This window comes from Eupeodes corollae, chromosome 1 (genome assembly GCF_945859685.1).
Source record: "Eupeodes corollae chromosome 1, idEupCoro1.1, whole genome shotgun sequence".
In the NCBI taxonomy this organism is placed as follows: Eukaryota; Metazoa; Arthropoda; class Insecta; order Diptera; family Syrphidae; genus Eupeodes; species Eupeodes corollae.
In genome coordinates, this window is record NC_079147.1 from 256,283,546 (window position 1) to 256,307,245 (window position 23,700).

The 23,700-nt window shown below is 34.0% G+C and overlaps 1 protein-coding gene across 1 annotated transcript; it reads right to left on the reverse strand.

Annotated features, from left to right (window-relative positions):
• Window positions 1-18,213: 18,213 nt before the first annotated feature.
• On the reverse strand, window positions 18,214-23,287 carry LOC129939176 (toll-like receptor 7). Its single transcript, XM_056047079.1, has one exon. The coding sequence runs from the start codon at window positions 22,843-22,845 to the stop codon at window positions 18,727-18,729; it is 4,119 nt and encodes a 1,372-aa protein (XP_055903054.1). The 5' UTR covers window positions 22,846-23,287; the 3' UTR covers window positions 18,214-18,726.
• Between the last annotated feature and the right edge of the window lie 413 nt (window positions 23,288-23,700).

Below are 23,700 nucleotides of genomic sequence, written 5' to 3' on the forward strand. Positions count from 1 at the left end.
AGTTCGCACAGGACTGTACCGCCACCTTAAGTACCTAAGAGATTTTGTTACAACACTTACAATTGTCGTTTTTTAATTTGACTCACCCTCATAGTTATACGTACGTATCACTTTTTATTTTTAGATACAAAATATTGTTAAGCTCAAATTTGTTTGGTGTTCATAGTTTTGAAATTCAGTACTGAATTTGCCGTTTGTTTTCAATTGAACACACAAAAACTGGACGATTTTGGGGTTACATAAAACATTTCATGTAAGCCGGCGAAAACGAACAAAATGCTGGTTGTTAAGATTGGTTTAGGAGCCTATTTATACTCATATTGCTAAGTTATCGACTGATAAGCTTTCCAAAAGCTTGATCTAGGATTTTCAAAACAAACTTTGTTTAATTATACGAAAAGCGATACATTTTTATAGCTATGAATTATATTGCAAATCACGTGTTCTGTTTGAAACTCTACAACTGAAACATATTTTTAATTTCCGTATAGAAACCGGAGACTAATATTTTAAATAAAATGTCTTCATATATTTTTGATAAAGATCAAAAAACGAATCTGATATATTGTTTTTTTGTAGGTGTTTACTTTTTGATAACAATCGTTTTGGCAGCTCAGGCACACTAAGTGTTTTGTGTCACTCTCAAAAAGCTTTAGTTTGGTCTATAATTTAAATTTTTTGTTATCAAAATGCGTGCTCTGTTAAGAAAGTTCATCACGTGGTTGGTTATCTAAATACTTTGTTTAACAATGAAGCTCATTTCGGGTTGAATGGATACGTGAAAAAAAACTGTCTGATGCATTTCAAAAGCTACTAATGCATCTAGGAAAAGTTTTGTTGACATTTGTAAAAATTAATAATCTTAAACATTAAATTATATCGACTCAAAGAAAGATTGTATGTATTTTTATGTTTTTCTTTTTGCTTTTGCTTTGGGATAGCTCTTATAAAATCACTCTTTACCATACTAAAGCTACTTGCAAATTGAGTTGCAGAGGTGGATCTCAGTTCGTTTAGACGGTAAGCAACTCCTGCGTGAAAAATAAATCTTTTTTATATATTTTTTAAGTAGCTATGAATATGTTTTTGAATATGGCATCTAAACTTATTTAAAAGTAACATCGTTTTAAGTGTCACGGTAGCTGAATTCTGTACGGTTTTGGCCCCAACTAAACCAACTATATTTGTTGGTCCTTTTGTTATTGCATTTATTGATAGGATTGAAAAAAGTATGTTAATTAGCTTTTTATTATTAAACGCCCTTTTTTTATTCAAATGAAAATGTTAGTCATAAATTAAAGTACAATTATTTTTTAGTATTTCTGAAAGTACTAAGCTTAATGCAAGCTTCAAACTACGATCAGAGGCTCATCGTAAGTGCATGTGTTAGTTGTTAGTAAGATAATAATACAATTAAAGCCTAACACACGCACAAAATACGAAAAATAATCAACATTTACACTAACTATTCGTTTTTAGTAAAAGTTATCGTCTGGCATCTTAAAGGTTTGAGGGCAAGGTTATTTTTGCCACACTAAAATGTGAAACTATCAATGTCGGAATGTGAAAGGATACGATAATGGGTGGACTTTATAATCTTAAAAATGGTCATGTCATCAGCAAAAACGAGAACTTCACCTGAGCGCAGACATGACGATACGTCCTTAATAGACAGGAAGAACAGAAAAGGGCCAAGATGGCATCCCTGGGGAACACCAGATTGAGAAACAAAAGGTTTTCAAAGAAACTTTCTAAATTTTACTTCATAGGATCTGTTTTCAAGGTATGATTTGATCCAAGCTATGAAAAATGGTGGATAACCAAGAGCTTTGAGTTTAGATAAAATAAGTTAGTCAGAAGCTTTAGAAAAGTCAGTGTATACACAGTCAACTTCATAACCTTGTTCTTAAGCGTTTGAACATATGTTTGAGAATGTGTGGAGATTAGTAACGGTTGACCTTTTTTTCAGAAAACCCTGTTGTTGTTTGCAAATGAGATTTTTACTAAAAAAAGCTTCACTTTCACAAACAACTTGTTAAAACACTTTAGAAATGCAACAAAGCCTTGCAAAGGGCCTGTAGTTGCTTATACCCGACTTGTTACCTTAGAAATGACTTCTTCCATATACTGGGAAATTCGCGTGTTTTTAGAGAAAATTTGAATAAGAACGTAAGGCTTTCAACTAAAGCATTACCACACTTTTTTAATACATTCAACACAGATAAAATATCAAGGACTGTACTCTGTAGCATAGGGATGGGACTACAGCTAGTTTGCGAAATGTAGTGGAAGATTGTGAAAATATACTTTATCGACTTCTTCAGGGCTATTAGCAAATGATTCACGGAAATTTGTTGCGAAAGCGTTACAGATATCAACAGTTTTAACTAATGAAAGGTTCTTGTAAGTGAAGTTAACTGGAACACCATCTGATTTGTTCTTTAAGTTTACAAGTTTCCAAATTTTTTTAGAATTCTCTTTCAAAGAGGTGCCCAAATCGGTAACATAATTAGCGTATACAAAATTAGAAAGAGACTTAAATTCATTAAATAATTCAACATAAACAGAGAAGTTGATTGGAGACAGAGTTTTCAGATAAGTTTTCCATGCCTCATTTCTTTTGTTACTAAGTAAACGCAATTCTTTCTTGTACCAAGAGTGGCTAAAGTTTGTATTTCTTGATTGCTTAAAAGGTAGATTTTTTTCTAAACAATTATTGAGGATCTTATAAAAAATTGAAACTGATTCTTTAATCTCAGAAAATGTTAAAGTAATTCCAGAAATAGTTTAATCCTGAGACAACAACTGGAAATTAGCTCTACTGAAGTTAAAATTATATTTTTTGATATTGATATTATATTATCAAAAGGAATTACTGTTTTCAGTAAGGTGATAACTTAAATTCTAGAACAAGAGTATTTAAAGCGTCAGAAGAAAATACTTAACCGACAATTCTATTTTTCAAGTTTTTAAAGTTTTTAATACATTTTGTTTGCTGTAAGTCAGTAAGAGGGATTTTATTGGAAAAAGATAGTTAAAATTGTGAAGAAGAGGGAGAGGTTTCAAGGCAAGATTCGTCTTCCGATGGAATCCTGTCAATGTGTGGTAAATTAAAATCACCTGGAAGTTAAATATTGGTGTCAGATTGAACAAACTGATAACAAAGTCTTAGGCTAAGAAGAGTTCGCTATAAACAGACTATAAGATTTTTGGATGAATGTAAACGCTTAAAATGAAAAAAGTCTTAACCTCTACCATTATCTTCAGACATACCGTTCAATTGATATGCATAAATTAACCAAATTCAACAACCAAGACTTTCTTCGCTGTTCGCTTCACTTTCATGTGTCCTTTAAATGGGAAATTGATTGTATTTATTTTTCTTGACCTTAACAACTTTATTATGGTTATTTTTGAATTAAAACTGCAAGCCATTTACAGTTACCCATTATAGTTAGTTGTAGAATTTTCTGACCTAGCCCATAAAACCCCATATAATCTTATGATAAAGTTCAGTACTTTTTTTAAATTCATACATAAAATTACATGTCATTTGCTTAAATATGAATTTTCCTTCAAATGTTCATGATATTTTAATTACATATAATTCATATCAAATTATTCTGCATTCAAGTTTTGATGTGAATGATATCAAAGTTAGGCATCAGGAAAAAAGTTGAAAAATTCAAATCACACTTCACAAAAGAATTAAAAAACAAAAATCAACCCTTTGCATATGTATTGCTAGGTATGTAAGTTGTTGACAACAAATCAATTTGATTTACTCACCCGAATCATGTGCCATGGAATATAAACATCATAAAACGCTGCACGCAATAAATAAAGCGAATTTCACATTACGATTATTATTATAATTTTGTTGTTGTATTATTTTCATAAACCCAAACAGGATTTACACACCACGCCCGCGGCCATCAGATATGAAATTTTCCTATTTCATATGCAAACCAGCAAAGCCCCGTTCCCATCATCAACAGGGTTTGAGCTTTGAGTTCGCGCAACCCATTTCTACCTTCTTTTGTTCCAATATATGTACATTCCTACACATGTGTACTCGTATAAGCTGAGAATTAACTTTTGTTAAACAAAAAAAAAACATAAATTGAAATATATAAAATGAAATAAAAAAATTTACAAAAATTGCATAAAAATCAGGAAGATAACGCAACATGCATGCAACGTTCACTCAAATACAAAATCAGAGCTCAAAAAAGTCTGAAATAAAATTTGCATATCAGAAGTTTTTCGTTTTTGAAAACAAAAATACAAAAGTTGTTCATATATACATTCACTTGCAGGGAAGGTACATTACATACCTCAGCGCTTCCCTACCTCTCCCTAATGCAAAAATGTTTCCAAACTATTTCATTCATCGTACACTTCTCACGCTCATCGCACAGCGCGGCGGCGGCGGCGCAGCGCAGCGGACTCCTCATCATAAAACCTACAAACGGGCATACTGTACTGTGCTATGCTATCGGCGCCAAATTTAAATACTTATTCTTCGTCATTTTATATAAAATGCATTGAGTTATTTTTTTTATTTTTAATTCAGATATAAATTGCAAATTTATTTTTGGATTCTTTGGAATTGCGGTTGTCATAGATTGACATAGTCGCCGTGGTGTGCAGCGCGTTTTATGAATTTCAATAAACAAAACTACATGAAAAGTCTTTTGCGATTTTGGAATTCATTTGATGGGTACCCATATAACATCTATAGCTTACTTGGGCTTAGTTTGATATACATGCGACACCTAGGCGCGAACAGCTGTGACGCTTGATATCCAAAGGTATGACATGTGAAAGGGTATCTCACCATTTACATTGTATAGCTTTAGCTAAGTGGTAAAGAGAAGAGGATACAACAACACGTGTGCCTCTTTATTCAATATTCAAATAAAGCAGAATTCACTTAAAATTCCTAATCAATTGTTTCCTTATGAGGTGCATTTGAGTTCCAAGGCCGTACTGATTTTTCTTGGGGCCCTGACTTTTGAGCCATCTAAATTAAAGTAAAATGGAATTACAGTAAAACCCGCTCAATAGAAACCGCAAAAAGTAATTTGAGCGGGCTTTTAACGTGCACTTTCAACAAATTTTTACTTAAGTGGATTCAAGAATACCACTGAACAAAGATTTAAGGATAGAAAAACTGTTTCAAATGATCTTAGATAATAAAAGGTTTTTCAATATGTTGAGATGGAATAAAACAAGCCGTGTGTGGGGTATTAACAAAATTATTTTTTATTTCAAAGGCACATGTATGGGAGTAAGTGTGAAATATGACATCATTCAAGTGCCCGCCTCGGCTTCATACGGAAGCACGGATCCTAGTGGTCTAATTTTCAATGACTCTGACGCTTAGTTCCTTCTGAATTTGAGCGATCGATGGCCTGTGTTATGTTCACCATTAGGTCATCCGTTGATTATAGTTTACTTGCATAGACCTGCGACTTTAAGAAACCCTACAAAAAAAAGTCTAGCGGAGTCAAATTGCATGACCTTGATGGCCAATTCACATCATCCCTTTAAGAAATAACCTCAAAACGTTCATGCAAAATGTGAATCATGGCGTTTTCTGTATGGCACGTAGCGTCATCCTGCTTGAAGCACATGTTGTCTAGGTCCATATCGTTCAATTTGGGCCATAAGAAATTAGTTATCATCGTTATGTAGCGCTCGCTGTTGAAGTTGACCAACTCACTAACGTCGTTTTCAAAAAAAATACGGGCCAATTACGCCGCCGCGGAACCCCGCGTGGGTTGGTAACGCCCCATATACGGCAGTTTTGCTTGTTAACACAGTCATTCATCCAAAAATGCTCCTCTTAACTAAAGAAGATTTTTCCCCAAAATTAGGGTCCTCTTCCAAACGATTCGGATCCCAGTCAGTGAATAAACGGTGTTGTCTATGGTCATAAACTTTGAGCTCCTGGATCAGTTGGATCTTGTTGGGGTGTAGGCCAAAGTCCTACCAAGTTGAAGTCTGCGAAAGGCCTAGTTCTTGTGCAAGGCACGGCGAGGAATAGACTGCCTCGACATCTGCTGTACACTTTCATAGACCGCGGTGATGTTCTCGACCGATCTGACGTTCCTTGAACAAACGGGTGTCTCTACTTTGGCCACAAGACGTTGAAGAGTCGACTGTAAAGGGCCACCACGTCTATACCCCGAAATGGACACAACCCGCGCAAGGTTTGCGTTAACGTTAACTTTAATAATAAAGTTATATCATTTGAACATGATGTTCAATTGTGTAACTTGCCATGATAATTTGGCACAAACAACTGAATAACAAACGAAGGATTTGACAGATGTCACCAAAACAAAATGGTGACCACTGCCCGCGTAAAAATCTACCAACGCCAATTTAAAAACCCTTTATAATGACAAGTTCTAGGTGATGAAAAATCTGTTTGGATGCTTTGTGCTCCCCAGGAAAGCTAAGGATTTCATAATGAATAGAAAAGTCGGTGGTAATTTATAGTGAGGGTTCATCCATGAACCATCCTGATTTCTGGAAAACTCTAGGTGACAGGTACCAAACGTCACATAAGTCGTCGAAAAAATATTTTCCCAATATTGTCATTTTTCTTTTGGCTAAGTTTAAGCGTAAGCAAAGAAAGTAAAAGGTATCTTCCTCTGCCTCCTTGTCCTCACATCTTCTACATAAATCGAACAAGGTAATACCCATTCTATTCATGTGGGTGCCAATGAGTTGTGACCTGTTGGCATTTTGCGAACGTTTGCTTCAGTTTTGGAACTATTTTCCAATAGATTCCTCAAAACTCTGAAAGTTTTTAGAGGCAACCACCTGTTGGTGCGTTTTCAATGAAACTTTGGCTTTGGTTAATAAGCTCATTTAATTACTCTAGTGGCTTGTATATTATTGATACCTGGAAATCGGCTAGAACTAAGCATTGATCCGTTTTTGACTACTTCGTCTACCTTTTGATTTCTTCTTCTTTTAGTAAGTCCTGCGAAGTCAACTATTGAACGCTTTGTGGGCAAATTTGAGTCCACCGGCTTCGTGAGCAATAGATACGTCAACAAAACGCAAGATGTATGTTCGCTAATTGGAACAGTTGGACTTTATCCCAATTTAGGTCGAAAAATCATCTTTAGCGATGAGGCCCATTTTTGGATGAATGGGTAGGTAAAAAAGCAAAATTGCCAGATTTGCGATCACACCAACCCACTCCAGATTCACTAGGTGCAAAATAAAGTTACTGCTTGGCCTGGAGCCGTCATCGCTTCTTATTTTAATAGCTTAGTTCTCTTGCGCCGAGGCGACGTTAATTAGAACCAAAATTATGTGATTTGACCCCTTTAGACAAATATTGCCAAGATCGTAACAATTCTGTTAGACAAAACTAAAACTTTGAAATTAAAAAAAAATGTGTTTAACATTTTTGTATCAATCATTTTAATTAATGAGCTTATAGTAGAGTACTTACTTACTTACTTAAGGTGGCGCTACAGTCCGGGGCGGACCTGGGCCTCAACCAACATGCGTCTCCAGTCAGCTCGGTCCCTAGCTAGCTGTCTTCAGTTTCACACCCCAAGTTGGTTGAGGTCCTCTCAGACCTAGGTGCGCCACCTGAGTCGCCGTCTTCCTCTGCTGCGCCGTCCCTCGGTATTGGATTCGAAGACCTTCCGGGCTGGAGCGTTGATGTCCATCCGCTCTACATGACCTAGCCATCTAAGCCGTTGGACTTTAATTCTGCTAACTAGGTCAGTGTCGCTGTACAGCCAGAACAGTTCGTCGTTATATCTTCTCCTCCATTCTCCATCTATGCGTACGGGACCAAAAATCTCATCTTTCTTTGACAGGGTCCAGGCCTCAGCGCCATAAATGAGAACCGGGATGATGAGTGTCTTATAGATGGTGGTTTTAGATGCTCGAGAGTGGACTTTACTAATCAATTGCCTTCTAAGTCCGAAGAAGCAGCGATTTTCATGAGTTATTCTTCGTTTGATTTCAGCGCTGATTTCGTTGTCTGTATCAATAGCGGTGCCTAGGTAGACAAAGTCCTTAACTACCTCAAAGTTATAGCTGTCCATGGTGACGTTTTGTCCAAGACGTCGTCGTTCAGTGTCCTTTTTTGATGACAGCATATACTTGGTCTTGACCTCATTGACCACTAAACCCATCTTCTTCGCTTCCGTCGCAATGCTCAAAAACGCTCCACTCACATCACGCTTTGGTCTTCCAATTATGTCAATATCATCTGCGTACCCGAGTAATTGGATGGACCTTTGGAAGATTGTGCCGGTTGAATTTTGCACAATTCTTTCAAGAACGATGTTGAAGAAGTCGCATGACAGTGCATCGCCTTGTCTAAAACCTTTTTTGACATCAAATGCATCGGTAAGATCTTTTCCGACCTTGATAGAGCAGCGTGCATTCTCCATCGTTCTGTACAAACGGGTAAGTTTGACAGGGATGCCAAAACTAGACATTGCTCGGTAGAGCTCTTCCATATAGATGCTGTCATACGCTGCTTTAAAAGCGATAAAGAGGTGGTGGGTATCGATTTGAAGCTCCTGGGTTTTTTCCAAGATCTGCCATAGTGTGAATATTTGGTCGATAGTGGACTTCCGTGGTCTGAAGCCACACTGATAAGGACCAATCAGGTTGTTGACGAATGGCTTCAGACGTTCACATAATACGGCAGAGAGGATGTTAAGGAGACTGATGTCTCTGTAGTTGGCGTAAAGTAAAGTACACCTTCAATAATAATTTGTCAAGTACGTAGGAATTTTAAACACGAATTTGGGTTACCTTGTGAGAGCAAAGCTTTCTCTTAAGAAAGAAGCTATGTAGGTATAATAAAAAGTGTTCAAGTGTATAAGTTGCAATATGTGCTGTGCAAGTACATTTAAAATATTGTGTCACATCTGTAAACTATAACAAAATACTTGTTTTCACTGTTTTACAAAGTCAGCCTTCTCTACCTTGTATGTTTTTCCTTTATATATGAGAGGCCCCAATGCAACCGATAAACTTCTCTACTGAATCCAGCCCTGCATGACCTATCGAAACTATATTTTGTGTCCTTATTTCATATTCAACTCACTAAGTTTCCCTAAATAAAATCCATCTTTACAACTTGTATCAGCCTCATATAATAATAATAATAATTGTTCAACGGTTATATAAAAATGTTTGATGAAAAAACAATATAATAAATTTATATTTACAAGAAGAATGAGGAATGCCATTTGATACTTTTTTCGGTTTTACCAACTACCATCCAAAGGTTATCCCCATTTGCATTCTAATCGATTGGAAAATTCATATAAAATATAAAAGAAGAAGTAAAAAAGAAACCATCGAAACAAAATAATAACAATAATCACTTTATTGTTTTAGTAGGTAGATAGGTTCTGTGCACAACTAAAATATTTATCAATAATTTCAAACACATTGTTTTTTTTTTAAACAATCAATTATTTCAATGTGCCATGCACAACGTATAAACATTTGAACATAGATAAATGAATTTTCTTTCTTTATTTAAAAAAAAAGAACTAATGTCCAATACGTGACATCCCGGTTATGGTTAAAGTTGTGACTACACGTTCCATGGCAGCTTAAAAGAGAGAAGTTATGTTAAATGGGTTAATCCACACCTCAAGCTATATACGAGAATGAAGCTTTGCGTACCTGTTTAAATGAAAGAGAAAAAATTCACCTGTTGCATACAATTAATTATTCTTTTTTTTTTAAATTCAATTTTAATGATTCTATTGATGAACGCCCTTTTGCATGTACGACTTTTGTATACGTACGTTTGTAAGGAAGGCTTATTAGTGAAATTGAGAGGTAAGCTGCAGTAATTTGATATAATAAGCAACGTTATATTAATGTGTTCGATTAATTGGAAAATTGGTGACAAAGTAATCAATAACAATAATTCGATTAATATGTAAGGTAGATGTTGGCATGTATTCACATATTATAATATTGTTGTTTAAATAAAAAAAAAGAAAATAAATTAATATGCAAACATTTGTGTTTTATTTTTACATGTTGAAAAAATTAAAATCCACAGTAATTACATTATACTCTAGAAGGCCGTATGTTTTTAACATTTTGATTGGGTGTGTATATTTTAAGCGGTTAACCTTGTAACGGGGATATTTTTACACGCATTTTACTCTCATACCGAGGAATGGTATAGGAACATTAACAATTATTTATTATTATTGTAATTTATGAGACATTTATTCAAATTGTGTCTAGACAAGACATTAATCGTTGCAATAACATGGAAACTAAACAAAATATACCCATAGGTATGCATAGTTTGGAGAACAATATTTCTAAGCAACAATTTCTTGGAAAAGAAAATTGAAAGAGATAAATAAAAAATTATTTAGAAAATATATCCAAAAATGTGTATTTTACATTTACTCTTTTTTGCTTTTGAACAAATTTCTATTAACATTTTTTTGGAACTGTTTTTAACTTACTTAAAGATCAAATTGTATAAGTTACCCTTCTTTTAATGGTATAGAATCATTTATTTTTAGTAATTATTTTATTTCTCAAAACCTATAAGGTTATTGTATTCTGAAGTCACTTAGTCATAAACTGTGGAAGAATATTCGGGAAAAAATAAGGATACAAAATTATATTGTTGAAATAATTATATTCACATAGTTCAGAACTCAAATTTACCAAATGATCCTTTAAAATGTCTGGCATTTTGGCTTTGCTTCGGCATTAAAATAAAGTTCTCAAAAAAAGAAGACCACTGACAACCTAGAATAATTATATGTGTTGTTAACTAAACTAAAACATTATCAAAAAAGTGGTTGATAACTTCCCATCCCGTCTTTGGATTTGTCTTGCTTAAAAGTTTGTCTATATGTACTCGTAGGTTTTATTTTTTATGAAAAAAAGGATAGTTAGATTCTTATATAAAAATTATTGAATATCGAAAACAATATTTTCTGTGAAATAAAATAAGTTTGAAACCAATATTTTTTATTTTTAAAAAGCTATTTCAGTCGAAAGTAAATTTTTACCAAGTTTTAGTATTGTTTTTTTTAGAGTTTTATTTCTTGTAAGAAAAAAAAAAGAGTCGAAAATCATTTTTTGTTAATTTTGTTCAGTTTTAATTTTTTTGTAAAAAAAATCGTCAATTCGATTTTTTTTCAAAATTTTACAACAATATTTTTTGAAAGATAAAAGTAAATTAATGCCAATATCTCAAAGTTTTGAAAAGATATTTGATTTGAAAATCAATTTTTACCAACTTTTGTTAAATTTTTTTTTAGGTTTTCAAATTTTTGTTAAAAAACTGTCAACATTTTTCAGAATGTTGAAAAAAATATTTCTTATAAGATGAAATAAGTTTGAAGCCTAAATTTCAAGCTTTTGAAAAGATATTTGAATCGATATTCAATTTTTACCAACTTTGAGTAATGTTTTTTTTAGATTTTTATTTATTATAAAAAAAACTGACATTTCGATTTTTCTCAAAATTTGAGATGCTATCATATTTTAGTCGTAAAATTTTGGATTTGACAAATTTTTTTTTAGTTTCTTTTTATTTATAAAAAAAACGTAAGATGGATTTTTTAAAAAATATATTTCTGTGATATCATGTTACAGAATATCATATAAAATTAAATTCTAGTCTCTAGCGTTTTTGGTTCGCAAGATATTTAGGGTTAACCAAAATGTTCACCTTTTTTCAAACTGCTATGGTAAAAAAAACACCTACGCTATTTTCTTGGGAGCCCTCTCTTTATCTTTCTGCCTGAGTTTCTGAATAACAAAATTTATTTGAAATCGATATCTCTTCTGGTTCTTGAGCTATGGACGACGAAAAACACGTCACGAACGTACGTACACACGCACGCACAGACATCTTTCTAAAAATCTTTTATTTGGACTCTAGGGACCTTGAAACGTCGAGAAATGTCAACATTTTCAATTTGACAAATCGGACCCACTACAATAACTTTTAATGGGAAGTTAAAAAGATGCTGGGATGCGAGCCACACTGTTAACTTCTCATCCCGTCTGTCGATTTGTCTTGCTTAAAAGTTTGTAGGGTTGGGTTAAAAGAGTTGTTAAATTACCAACAATATTTTCCACATAAAGAAAGAATTTAGTTTGAGAATCTAACTTTGGTAAATAGATTTTTAGTCGAAAACAAATGTTTACCAATTTAAGTAGCATTTCTTAAGTTTTTACAAATTGGATGAATGAAATTAATTTGAGAGATATCAAGAACCGAACATCAATTTTTGCAAAATTAGCACTATTTTTTGTGGATTTTATTTTTTTATGAGAAAACGGACTGTTGGAAATTTATAAAAAAAAACTACTGAATATCGAAAACAATATTTTCTGTGAAATAAAAGAGTTTGAAAAAAATATTTTTAATTTTGAAAAGCTATTTGAGTCGAAGCCAAATTATTATCAAGTATTTGTATTGTTTTTTGTTGGGTTTTTATTTGTTGTAAAAATTGTCACTTAGATTTTTCCCAAATTTTATTTGTTGTAAAAATTGTCACTTATATTTTTCCTAAATTTTAATGAATGTTAACACTTAAATTTTTAAAAGACAAGAGTAGTTTTAAGCCAATATCTCAAAGTTTTGAAATTCGATTTTTTTACAAAATTATTTCGAAAAGTGAAAACAATATTTATTATAAGTTAATCTCATAATCTCAAATATTTGAAAAGATATTTGAGTCGAAAATCAATTTTTCCCAACAACTGTTGCTAATTTTTTTTTTAAGTTTTTTTTTTTATAAAAAAAACTGTCCATTCGATTTTTCGCAATATTTTACCAGATGTTAAAAACGTTATTTTTCGTTGCTCAAAATTGTTTTGGAGATAAAATCATTTTGTATTCGTAAAATTTTTGAAGTGGTGATTTTTTGATAAGTTTTTTTGATTTATTAAAAAAATCGTTAATTTGATTTTTTTCCAAAAATATACTTGTTTTTTATCACGTTACCATATAAAATATATATAAAATTTAATTCAAGTCTCTAGCGTTTTTAGTTCGAAAGATATTTAGTGTTCACCAAAATGTTTACCTTTTTTTTAAACTGCTTTGGTTAACCCAAAATATCTCACGAACCAATATTTGTCAAATCGAAGATTTTGTGCAACGAAGAATAACGTTTTTAACATCTTAATATTAAAAACTTTGAAAAAAAAACGAATGGGTTATCGACTCAAATATCTTTTCAAAAGATTTTGAAATTGGCTTTAAGCTAATTTATCTTTTAGAAAATATTTTTTTCAACATTAAGTTTAATTTTGAGAAAAAACGAATTGGCAGTTATTTTTACAAAAAATAAAAACCTAAACAAAATTAATAAATTGATTTTCGACACAAATATCTTTTCAAAGCATTTTTAAATTGACTTCAAACTAATTTTATCTTTTAAAAAATATTTTTCTCAATATTTAGTTCAATTTTGAGAAAAATCGAATTGACAGTTTTTTACAAATTTAAAAAAGTTTGTAAAAATTGATTTTCGACTCAAATATCTTTTCAAAACTTTGTGATATTGGCCTTAAACTTCTTTTATCTTATAAAAAATATTCTTTGCAACATTTTTTAAAATTTTAAGAAAAGTCGAATTGACAGTTTTTTTCACAAAAAATATAAACCTAACAAAAAAACTTAATTAAACTTGGTAAAAATTTACTTTCGACTCAAATAGCTTTTCAAAACTTAAAAATATTGTCTTTTTTTATTTCACAGAATATATTGTTTTCAATATTCAGTAGTTTTTTTAATTTCATTCATCCAATTTGTAAAAATTTGAGAAATGGTACTAAAATTGGTAAAATTTTTAACAAAACTAGATTTTCAAACTAAACTATTTCTTTATATGAAAAATATTGTTGGTAATTTAAAATTTTTTAAGAATAATTCAACTTACAACTTCTTTAACCCAACACGAAAACATACAAACTTTTAAGCAAGACAAATCGATAGTCACATTTTTAGGAAATGCTACTAAAAATGAAAATGGGAGGTGAACAAAAAATGTCGATAACAAGACAGAAATTGAATGAAATCAAAATCATATTATCATATGCACAATATTTTCGTTAAAATTTTTTTTTTTAGACAAATTCATTCTGGATCTTTTTTTACAAAATCTAACAAAAACAACAAAAAAAAAGTGACTTTCGACTCAAGTTGTATAAAAACTAATAAAGATATTCACATCAAATTATTGTGTTTCAAACAAAATATTGGTTTAAATATTTTGTAGCGGTTTTGGAAAAATCGACACACGGGAACGATTCGGAAGTTATCAAGTTATCATTTTTTTTCTTCTCTTCTTTTTAATATTTTTTCGTAGTTTTTTATTAGCTGATTATTTGCTCAAGATGAGAGGAGAGAATTCCATTGTTTTGCACTCATCATGTTTATAATCTATGGATCAACTTGCTAGTTTCAATTATTAAAACAAATGAATTTGGCATTTTTGACAAAAAACGGTTCTTTGGTTGCATGAAAATCTATCACTTACAAACTTGTTTTATTTTTTTTTTTCCAAAAATGTACCTGACAAATAAGGACTTTTATAAAATGATAAAAGCTTCAATATGTTTGCATGACTTCAATTTTTACATGTTCAAAAGAAGGTTATGGCTTTAGTAGATAAATGCACATAAATATTTATATCATTTTATCGAATATCTTAAACGAATATCCACTAGAATTAAACCCGGATTTGTATCATTTTAACGTTTTTCAATGCGTATGTTATCAAGTCAATTTTAAAAAAGGTTTGTCTACAAAACGATTGGCTTATTAAGTTTTCAGAATAAAAGTTTTCTTACAACTTATGAACGCAATGCCGACATAATGCCCAAGTGCAAGATCTCCAAAAACAACATCACCACACTTTTAAAAATCCACAAAATCGTTATCGCCAAGTACAAAATCTCCAAAAATAAAATCCCCAGAATATAAATCAACATTCCCGTAATCCACCAACGATAGCCCCAAATCTATTTTTTTCAAATTCCGTCAATGCATGTAGGTTTTCATCATTTGAGTGTACTTTTTGAAGCTCAGCTAAATTTCGGAAGATAATAGCCTTTCAAAACTTTAAACCTTGTTCAAAACCAATGGTTTGGATCATCAAAAAGAAAATATGAACCAAAGTTTTATACAGTCTTCTACTGTCTAAAGTAGATGCTTGGCATCGCCGCCTCAACTGCATTGTAAGGATAAAAACTCAGAATTATATGTACTAATGATAGATTTATCAAATTAAATGATAGATGTTGTTACTACAATTGAGAAGATAAGCAGCGAAGAAAAACGCCAATTGGAAAAATTGAGCTTAAAAACAAACAAGAAGTTAAAATCTGTCTGAAATTTTAAAATTATATCAAATCATGCTAAATTATTTGTTACATATGTTTAATTTAATACCATTAATTCAAAACGTTTTATTTCTTATTTTTTTGAAAAACATTGATGGTATTAAACAATTATGTTTTTGTTCAGTAAAAGTTTACAATATTAAAAAGAGAACAAAAAGAAAAAGACAACTGAACTTTGGTCTGAATTATTCCCAAAATCAAAATGGATTGACCATATTTCTCGATTTGGGGATTAAATTTTGGCGATTCTTGCTTTGGAGCTAGTGAACCTAACCCCTTATGAACATACTAAGCTTATTTTGATGATTGATTTCGTTTTCTCGATTTTAAATTGATTTGGAATGGATAAACAAAACTATACATGGTTTTAAATTGTAATGTAGCGAATTCCTTTATTAAAAAAACAACCTTGGCTACTAAATTTGGACTCTTTTAATGTCTTGAAAACAAGGTTTATTAACTTCCCATAGGAAGTTATTGTAATGGGTCCGATTTGTCAAATCAAAAATTTTGACATTTCTCGACGTTTCAAGGTCCCTAGAGTCGAAATAAAAGATTTTTAGAAAGATGTCTGTGCGTGCGTGTGTACGTACGTTCTTACGTCCGTACGCTCGCGACGTTTTTTTCGTCGTCCATAGCTCAAGAACTAAAGAGATATCGATTTCAAACAAATTTTGTTATACAGATAATAAGGCAGAAAGATGCAGAAAGGGCTCTCAAGAAAATTGCGTGGGTGGTTTTTTTACCCAAGCAGATTGAAAAAAGGTGAATATTTTGGTTAACCCTAAATATCTTGCGAACCAAAAACGCTAGAGACTTGAATAAAAGTTTATATAATATATTGAAACGTGATATTAAAGAAATATATTTTTTTTTAAAATCCAATTAACGGTTTTTTTTTAAATCAATAAAACTGAAAACAAATTTGTCACCTCCAAAATTTTACTATTAAAATATGCTTTCATCTCCAAAACAATAAGAATAATGTTTTTGATATCTGATAAAATTTTGAGAAAAATTTAATTGACAGTTTTTTTTTATAAAAAATAAAAATCTAAAAAAAACCTTACTCAAAGTTGGTAAAAATTGAATATCGAATCAAATATCTTTTCAAGAACTTGAAATTTAGGCTTCAAACTTATTTTATCTTATAAGAAATATTGTTTTTAAGATTTTGAAAAATGTTGAGAAAAATCGAATTGACAATTTTCTTACAAAAAATAAAAACCCAAACAAAATTTAAGAAAACTGGTAAAAATTTACTTTCGACTCAAATAGCTTTTCGAAAATTAAAAATATTGGCTTCAAATATTTTATTTCACAGAAAATATTGTTTTCGGTATTCAGTAATTTTTATATAAAAATCCAACAATCCGTTTTTCATAAAAAATAAAATCTACAAAAAATAGTACCCAAATGTTGTATAAATTGATACGAGTACATATAGACAAACTTTTAAGCAAGACAAATCGACAGACGGGATGGGAAGTTATCAGTGTGGGTCGTATCCCAGCCTCTTTTTTCTTATATTTTTAATCTACTGTTTGATCTTTCTGTTAAATCTTCCTTTGAAGACCGAATACATATTTCTAGATCACAACAACTCTTTTACTTTAAATCTACATCAACTTACAAAAAGCCTAAATATCAACTTCGACGTTAAGCTTCCAATCTAAATGACTCCTTAAGAATGTTTGAATAATTCTAGTGCTCTCCTTAAATAATAACATACAAATTAAGGAGCACCACAATTCGTGCACGATTCACGTTTCGATGTCAACAACTTATCCAAATTCATATCCAGCTTGTATCATGTATATGAAGGTACATAAAACCCTGTTGTTCTAACCAGGTTCAGTACTATGTTCTTTTCATTCATATCCTCATCTTTTCCTCTTCTTAAGACCAAATATTAACATAATTAACATTAAAATATGCGATCGATTGATTATAACAAAAACAAAATATTGTTTGTTCTTCAACAATATCGCTCTGCATGATAAGTATGTTAATAATATGCCTCACCTGAATTATTGCTCGAATAAGAAACAAACCAAAAATACTCTATACACCTACTACTTAGGTACAACTTATAAGTAACGTTAACGTTAAAATCGTGACTTTGGACGACAAACTTCGACGTTCATTATGAGAGTCAGATTCGATACGAATGCGTTCTCAATATCAAAAGCGTGTTCACACTTTTTCGTGACTTAAGTATTAATTTATTATATAACTGCGATATATCTTGAAAAAAGGCTCGTCAAACCAGAAGCAATAACAAACAATCCAGCAACTTGTTGCTTCAGCCTGGGCCCAGCACAACGCCAACAATCGGCGTTCCTAATATATACTTGCCTGGGGATGGAGTACAAAGAGCTCCACCAACATAATCTGGATTAAGTAGTCTCAATATGGCGACTTTAAATTAATTATTTATTATCTTCTCATCTTATATAACAACAAATCCAAACAACCAACTTTGAATTAAACCAACGAAGAAAAAACAAACGAAAATCCAACCAGAAAAATAGATAAATAAAAATTCAATTGTTTTAATTTATTTTTTGATTTTTCATAAGAAAATTTATTTTATTTTCATTTTAGGAGCTTTTCCCGAGTTTTGTTTTTGCTTTTGTTTCTTTTTAGAATTTTTCATAATTTTTAGTAATAATAATAGAATACATTTATTTTCTCTTTTTTAATTTTATTTGTTTTTAAATAACTATTAAACAACTATTAGAATTTATTAATTTTAATTTAAATACTTAACAATAATTATTTTTCTTTTTTCTTCTTTTTCAGTGATTTACAAAATTAAATTAAATAAAAAAAATATAAACAAAATAAAAAGAATTTATTTAATAATAAAGTTTCTAGCTACGTAATTTGAAAAATTAAATTTCACAATTTATTATTTATATTTTTAGTTTTAATGTTTTTTTAATACAATTTTTATGTACAACATGCGCGTAAGTATAATAGTTTTATATTTTTTCTTTTATATTTTGTGTAAATTTTATAAAAATATTTGTTGTAATTTTTCATTACAATATTTAAGTTTTTTTTATTTTTTCGTTTAGAAGTCTATCAGTCCGCTTTATTTAAGATTCAGTTTATATGTCTCGCATGGAAATATTTACAATAATAAAATGACACGCTATTTATGATTAATAATACTATAACTATAAATATAGAATAATTATAATTTTATAATTTTTTTACAAACTTTAATACATTATTTAATATCACATTGATTTTGTTTTTATTTTATTTTCTGTTAAGAAGAATCATAATGTAAGTTTTGTTGGGTTAAACTAGGAACGCCTGATTGCCCGACTGATTATTGGAATTGCTCGTACTTGGAGCTGTTGGTGCAGTGGCTATTGTGGCTGAGGAAGCTGCTGGAGCGGAAGCCGCTGTCGCTGCGGGTTGTGCTTGAGTTGACTGGATAGCTGCCGACGTGGATTGTGTCGAGGTTGAAGCATTGCTCAGATTGCTATTTGTTCGAAGGTGCACTGGAGCTTGTTGGATGGGCCGCCACTGTGCCGAAGACGAAGGATGATGTGGGTTTCGAAGATTGTGTTGGGCACCTCCACCAGAGCGGAAGTGTGGATGGCCTAGAAGTTGCTGCTGGCCACTTGGGATCATTGAGAGATTCTCCTGTTGATCGTAGGCACTGTACTCCGATTCGATACTGGAGTAGATGTGTTCGGAGGGTGGTCGCATGGCGATGCTTTCACATGGACGGGCAACATGGCGACTTGGTCGTGGACTGGGAGTTGCGGTGGTGGCGGACGAGTAGTTGGCTTCCATGTCCTCCTGGTAGTAGGCTGGAGGAGGTGGAGCCTGACGGAAGATCACTCCGGGACTGACGGGTTGCTTGAAGCGTTCGTGATGGTCCAATGTGTAGTTGTTACCTCGTGGTGACAGCTCAATTGGAATGGCATAGCGGAGTTTCTCCCAGAAGTAGCGATCGCAGGTGAGCAGACGATTTGATGGCACTGATTTAAGATACGGAGCAAGTTCGGGCACCTCTTCAGCCTCGGCACTAACAGCTGTCTCTTCGATGATCACCAGTTTGCTCGCCAGACCGCGAAGCGCTTCGTGGAAGGCATTGCGGAATTCGATGCGATTCCATTCGGTTTGAATGAGATTCCGGGTCAGGACGAGGATGATTTTGCGAGATGCACGGGATGCTTCGACGATCTGCAGGTGTGATGCCTCTGGCGGGAGGTCTCTTTGCTGGATGCACAGTCTGAATGGTGGGCGACCGTGTTCCAACTCGGCGGCGATATTTCTGCACACAAATTCGTAATCCTTCGCGGAGTGCAGGATGATGGCGTCGTATAGCTTGCCGGCATCTTCGAAGCGAGGTTCACAAACACGAACACCATAGTGGGCAAAGAGCCACATTCTCACCGATTCTCTGAAGACGAAAACCACGATCAGAACGACAATCAGAAATATGAGCACCAAAACTGCAGCCAAAAGGGGGACATATCCGCCATTGATGTCCTGCGATGCGAGGTTGCTGCTGTTTTCGAGAAGTTCACTGCATTCGGCCTGGGCAGTGAGATCTAATTCACGCTTCACTGCACCATCGACACAGTAGATCTCGGCGGCATCCTTGATGATCATGGCGTTATCGGAGGCAAACTGGGAGAGATCTTGAAGGAAGCGACAACGACACGACCATGAGTTGCGTCCAATGGTCAGAGCTTCCAGACCATTGCGGTACTGCAGATTGACAAATTGTGGAATGTTGATCGACACCAGCCGATTGTTGTCCAATCGCAGGACCTTCAGTGACACCAAAGGAGCAAAGGTGGCATTTCCGATTTGGGTTAGAAGATTGTTCTGAAGATATAGTTCTCTGAGCAGAGATAGCTGTCCGAATTCATGTCCACCTAACGATTGGATTTTATTGTTCTCGAGGTGGAGCACACGGAGCATGCCAAGATCACTGAAAGTCTTGTTCTCTATCGTCATCACGTTGCTGGAATTCAGATAAAGTGCTCTCAGATTCCTTCTCGCCTCGAAGACATGGGAATGGAGGACGGGTAGATTGTTCCCATCGAGGTACAGGTCGGTCACATCCAGAGGCAGTTTACTGGGGAGCGTGTTGCGATTCTGCTTGCCACAGTCAACGATGTTCGTGGACCATGTGGCGTCATGGAAGCACGAGCAGTTCTGAGGACATTTCATTTCACACTGACACGCTTCGAAGTCACAACAATGGCAGGTTGTCGGGCAGTGGGACTCATATTTGCACACGAAATCCTGGCTGGAGAGGGAAGTCAATGGGCGGATTGGTGAGTTGCGGCTGTGGGGCATCAAACACTCGATGTTGGTCAAATCAATGATCTTTGGGTGCTGGCGAGTGGTTAGATTGTTGATTCTCTGCAACCATTCCATGGAACAGTCACACTCGAAGGGGTTTCCACCGAGATAGAATTCAGGCACTTGCTTCTCACTTGACACGGGGGCAACTCGCAACGAATTCAATGGAATCTTGGACAGGACATTGGCATAGAGATCCACTCGGGCGAGTTTGGTCTTATCGACAAATGTGTTTGCCTGAATGGAGCTGATGATGTTGTTGTTGATGAATAGAAGCTCAATGGAATTGGGCACTGCCATTGGACCAATTTCTGTGATGCGATTATGACTGGCATCCAGAGTGGTCACACGAATCTCTTCCTGCAGTTTGTAGTAGTTGCCCAGAGCTTCGATGTAGTTGCCATGGATATCGAGCCACTTGAGATTGCTTGGAATGAAGGCATAATCGAACCACACCAGATGATTCTCGGAAAGATTCAGCCACAGAAGAGAAGTCAAAGTTGCAAAAATTCCATTAATGTCGGTTAGGAAATTTCTGTCAAGACGAATTGCCTCGATTTCGGTATTTTTGTCCAGAGCACCTCGTTCGATAGCCTGAATGCGGTTCTTGGCCAAATTCAACACACTCAGACGTGGAAGCTCGGCAAACATGTCTTTTGTGATGTTGCCGATTCTATTGTCGATCAAACGAAGACCGGTCAGTTGATTTAAATTACGGAATGTGCCGTTTTTGAAGTCGGAAATCTGGTTCTCACCCAAATCGAGTGTTTTGAGCACAGTCAGATCTTGGATAGCTTCTGGAACTTCAGCAAGCTGATTTGAACTAAGATCGAGTTCTTTTAAGTCAGAACAGTTGCGGAAAGCCTTACTCTCGATAATGCTGATGAGGTTGTTGTTCAGAGTGAGCTTCGTCAGCACATAAAGTCCATTGAAGATCTGGTTGTCCAAAGTGTGCAGACGATTCTCGGCCAGATTCAAAGTGTGCAGATTATACAAAGGCAGAAATGCACCATCTTCAATGTGTCCAATGGAGTTGTTGCGCATGTCGAGGATCTGCAAGAAATACAGCTCTTTGAATGTCTTCGAGCCGATCCTTGTCAGAGCGTTGTTGGCCAGATTAAGGACGATCAAACGGATCAAGCCGGCGAAAGTTGTGTTATCGACATGATGACTGGTCAGTTGATTGCCAGACAAGTCCAAAACGAGCAACTGTTCAAGACGATGGAAGATTCCCTTTGGAAGATCGTACAACTCGTTGGACTGCAGGTGAATCTCTCGCAGTTCCTTGTTGTTGGCGAATGCATCAATTGGAATTGTCTCCAGATGATTGTAGCTCAAATTCAGTGTTCGCAGACTGGTCAAACCACTGAAGGCATCCGCAGCAATACTTGTGATATTATTGTGCTGCAGTTTTAGCTGCTGCAGCCGGCGCAAACGCGATGCACCCCAATTCTCCGGCAACGAACGAATCTCATTCGAACTTGCATCAATAACTTGCAATTCCGATCCCGAACCCTGCATTCCACCGATCGAACACAGTTTCTCCGAGAATCCCAAACTATCCGCCGACCGAATACGATTCGCGGTTAAATTCAAAACCTTCAAACTATGCAAAGGACACCAAACACCCTCTGGCAGTTGTCTAATATTATTCTCACTCAACTCCAACGTCTGGAGGTCACGCAAACCGGCAAAAGTATTTGTCAATATGTCCAAACTTTTACCCGGTCCCCAGATCGAATTCCGGGTGCTAACCGTTAATTTCTTCAACGACACCAAACCTTCGAAGGCATTTTGTTGCAAACGTTGCAATTTACACGAATCTACGCGCAACTCGGAGAGCTTTTGCAATCGAACAAAGGCGTTTATTGGCAATTCACTCGCGTACAATAGATCCTCGTCGCACTGTATATCCAAATTGTTGGCCGTTTCGGCCACTTGTAGATCTAATCCATGTGGGGTGGCGTCTATGACTCGCAGTTTGCACTTGATATCCATTGTTGTGCGTACAAATTCCCACGAGCATTGCGCCGATGCACTTGCCACAAATAATGTTAAACAACACAATAGGAATATGATTTGTGACATTTTGTTTGATTTATTTTTTGGAACTTTTGAAAAATAACTTAAACTAATTTTGGACCGAAAATTTAAGACGGGCCAAAATCTTTTTTTTTTTTCAAGGGGTTGGACACTTAAATCGCGGTTTTGGATGAATATTTTTTATTTTGCGATTTTTTTTCAAAAATTCTTAACTTTGTCAAAAATTGACATTTTTTCGAACACACTTGCTCGCTCTCGGGCAAACAACCCCGTCGTCGTCTTTCTTAATTCGATTCGTTTCAAAAAACTTTGTGATTTTTTCTCAATTCGATAAATTTTAATTATTATTTTTTTTTTTTTTCAGAAAAAAAACTGTTTAGTATTTTTTTTTTCTAACTTTAAGTTACAAGTTGCGCGGCGGTATTAAAAATATATAAAAATTATAATTATACGTTTGTGTAGTTTATAAATGCATGGTAACCGCTCAACGATCAAACTCAAACTGATTATTCGGTTTGCTGCTCTCGAATCCATCGACTTGGTCTTCTTCGGGAGTTTTGTAAAAATTGTAGAACGTAGATATAAAGTATCTCACAGATACAATATCTATCTATACACATGCATATTTCAAAAAAGAGGGAGAACAAGTTAAAGTATCTATAGTTTAGTGTATTCAATCTGTGTGCATAACACTGTGTATAAACTGTGTTGTGTCTCGTCGGTGTCCAGTAGAGTAATTTCCAGTTTATGCTATTTGCTTCAGAATCAGACTTCAGAGCGTGCAGTGTATAGATAGATACTTAGAAACTCACTCTTGACAATGACAAGAAGGAAGGGGAAGTTAAGTTCCTCTATTGAGGTTTTGTTGTGAGTCCGAATGAAACACAATCACACACACAG

Excerpts from the sequence above, each read along its gene's own strand:
- LOC129939176 (XM_056047079.1), bottom strand. The coding sequence starts at position 22,845 with ATGTCACAAATCATATTCCTATTGTGTTGTTTAACATTATTTGTGGCA.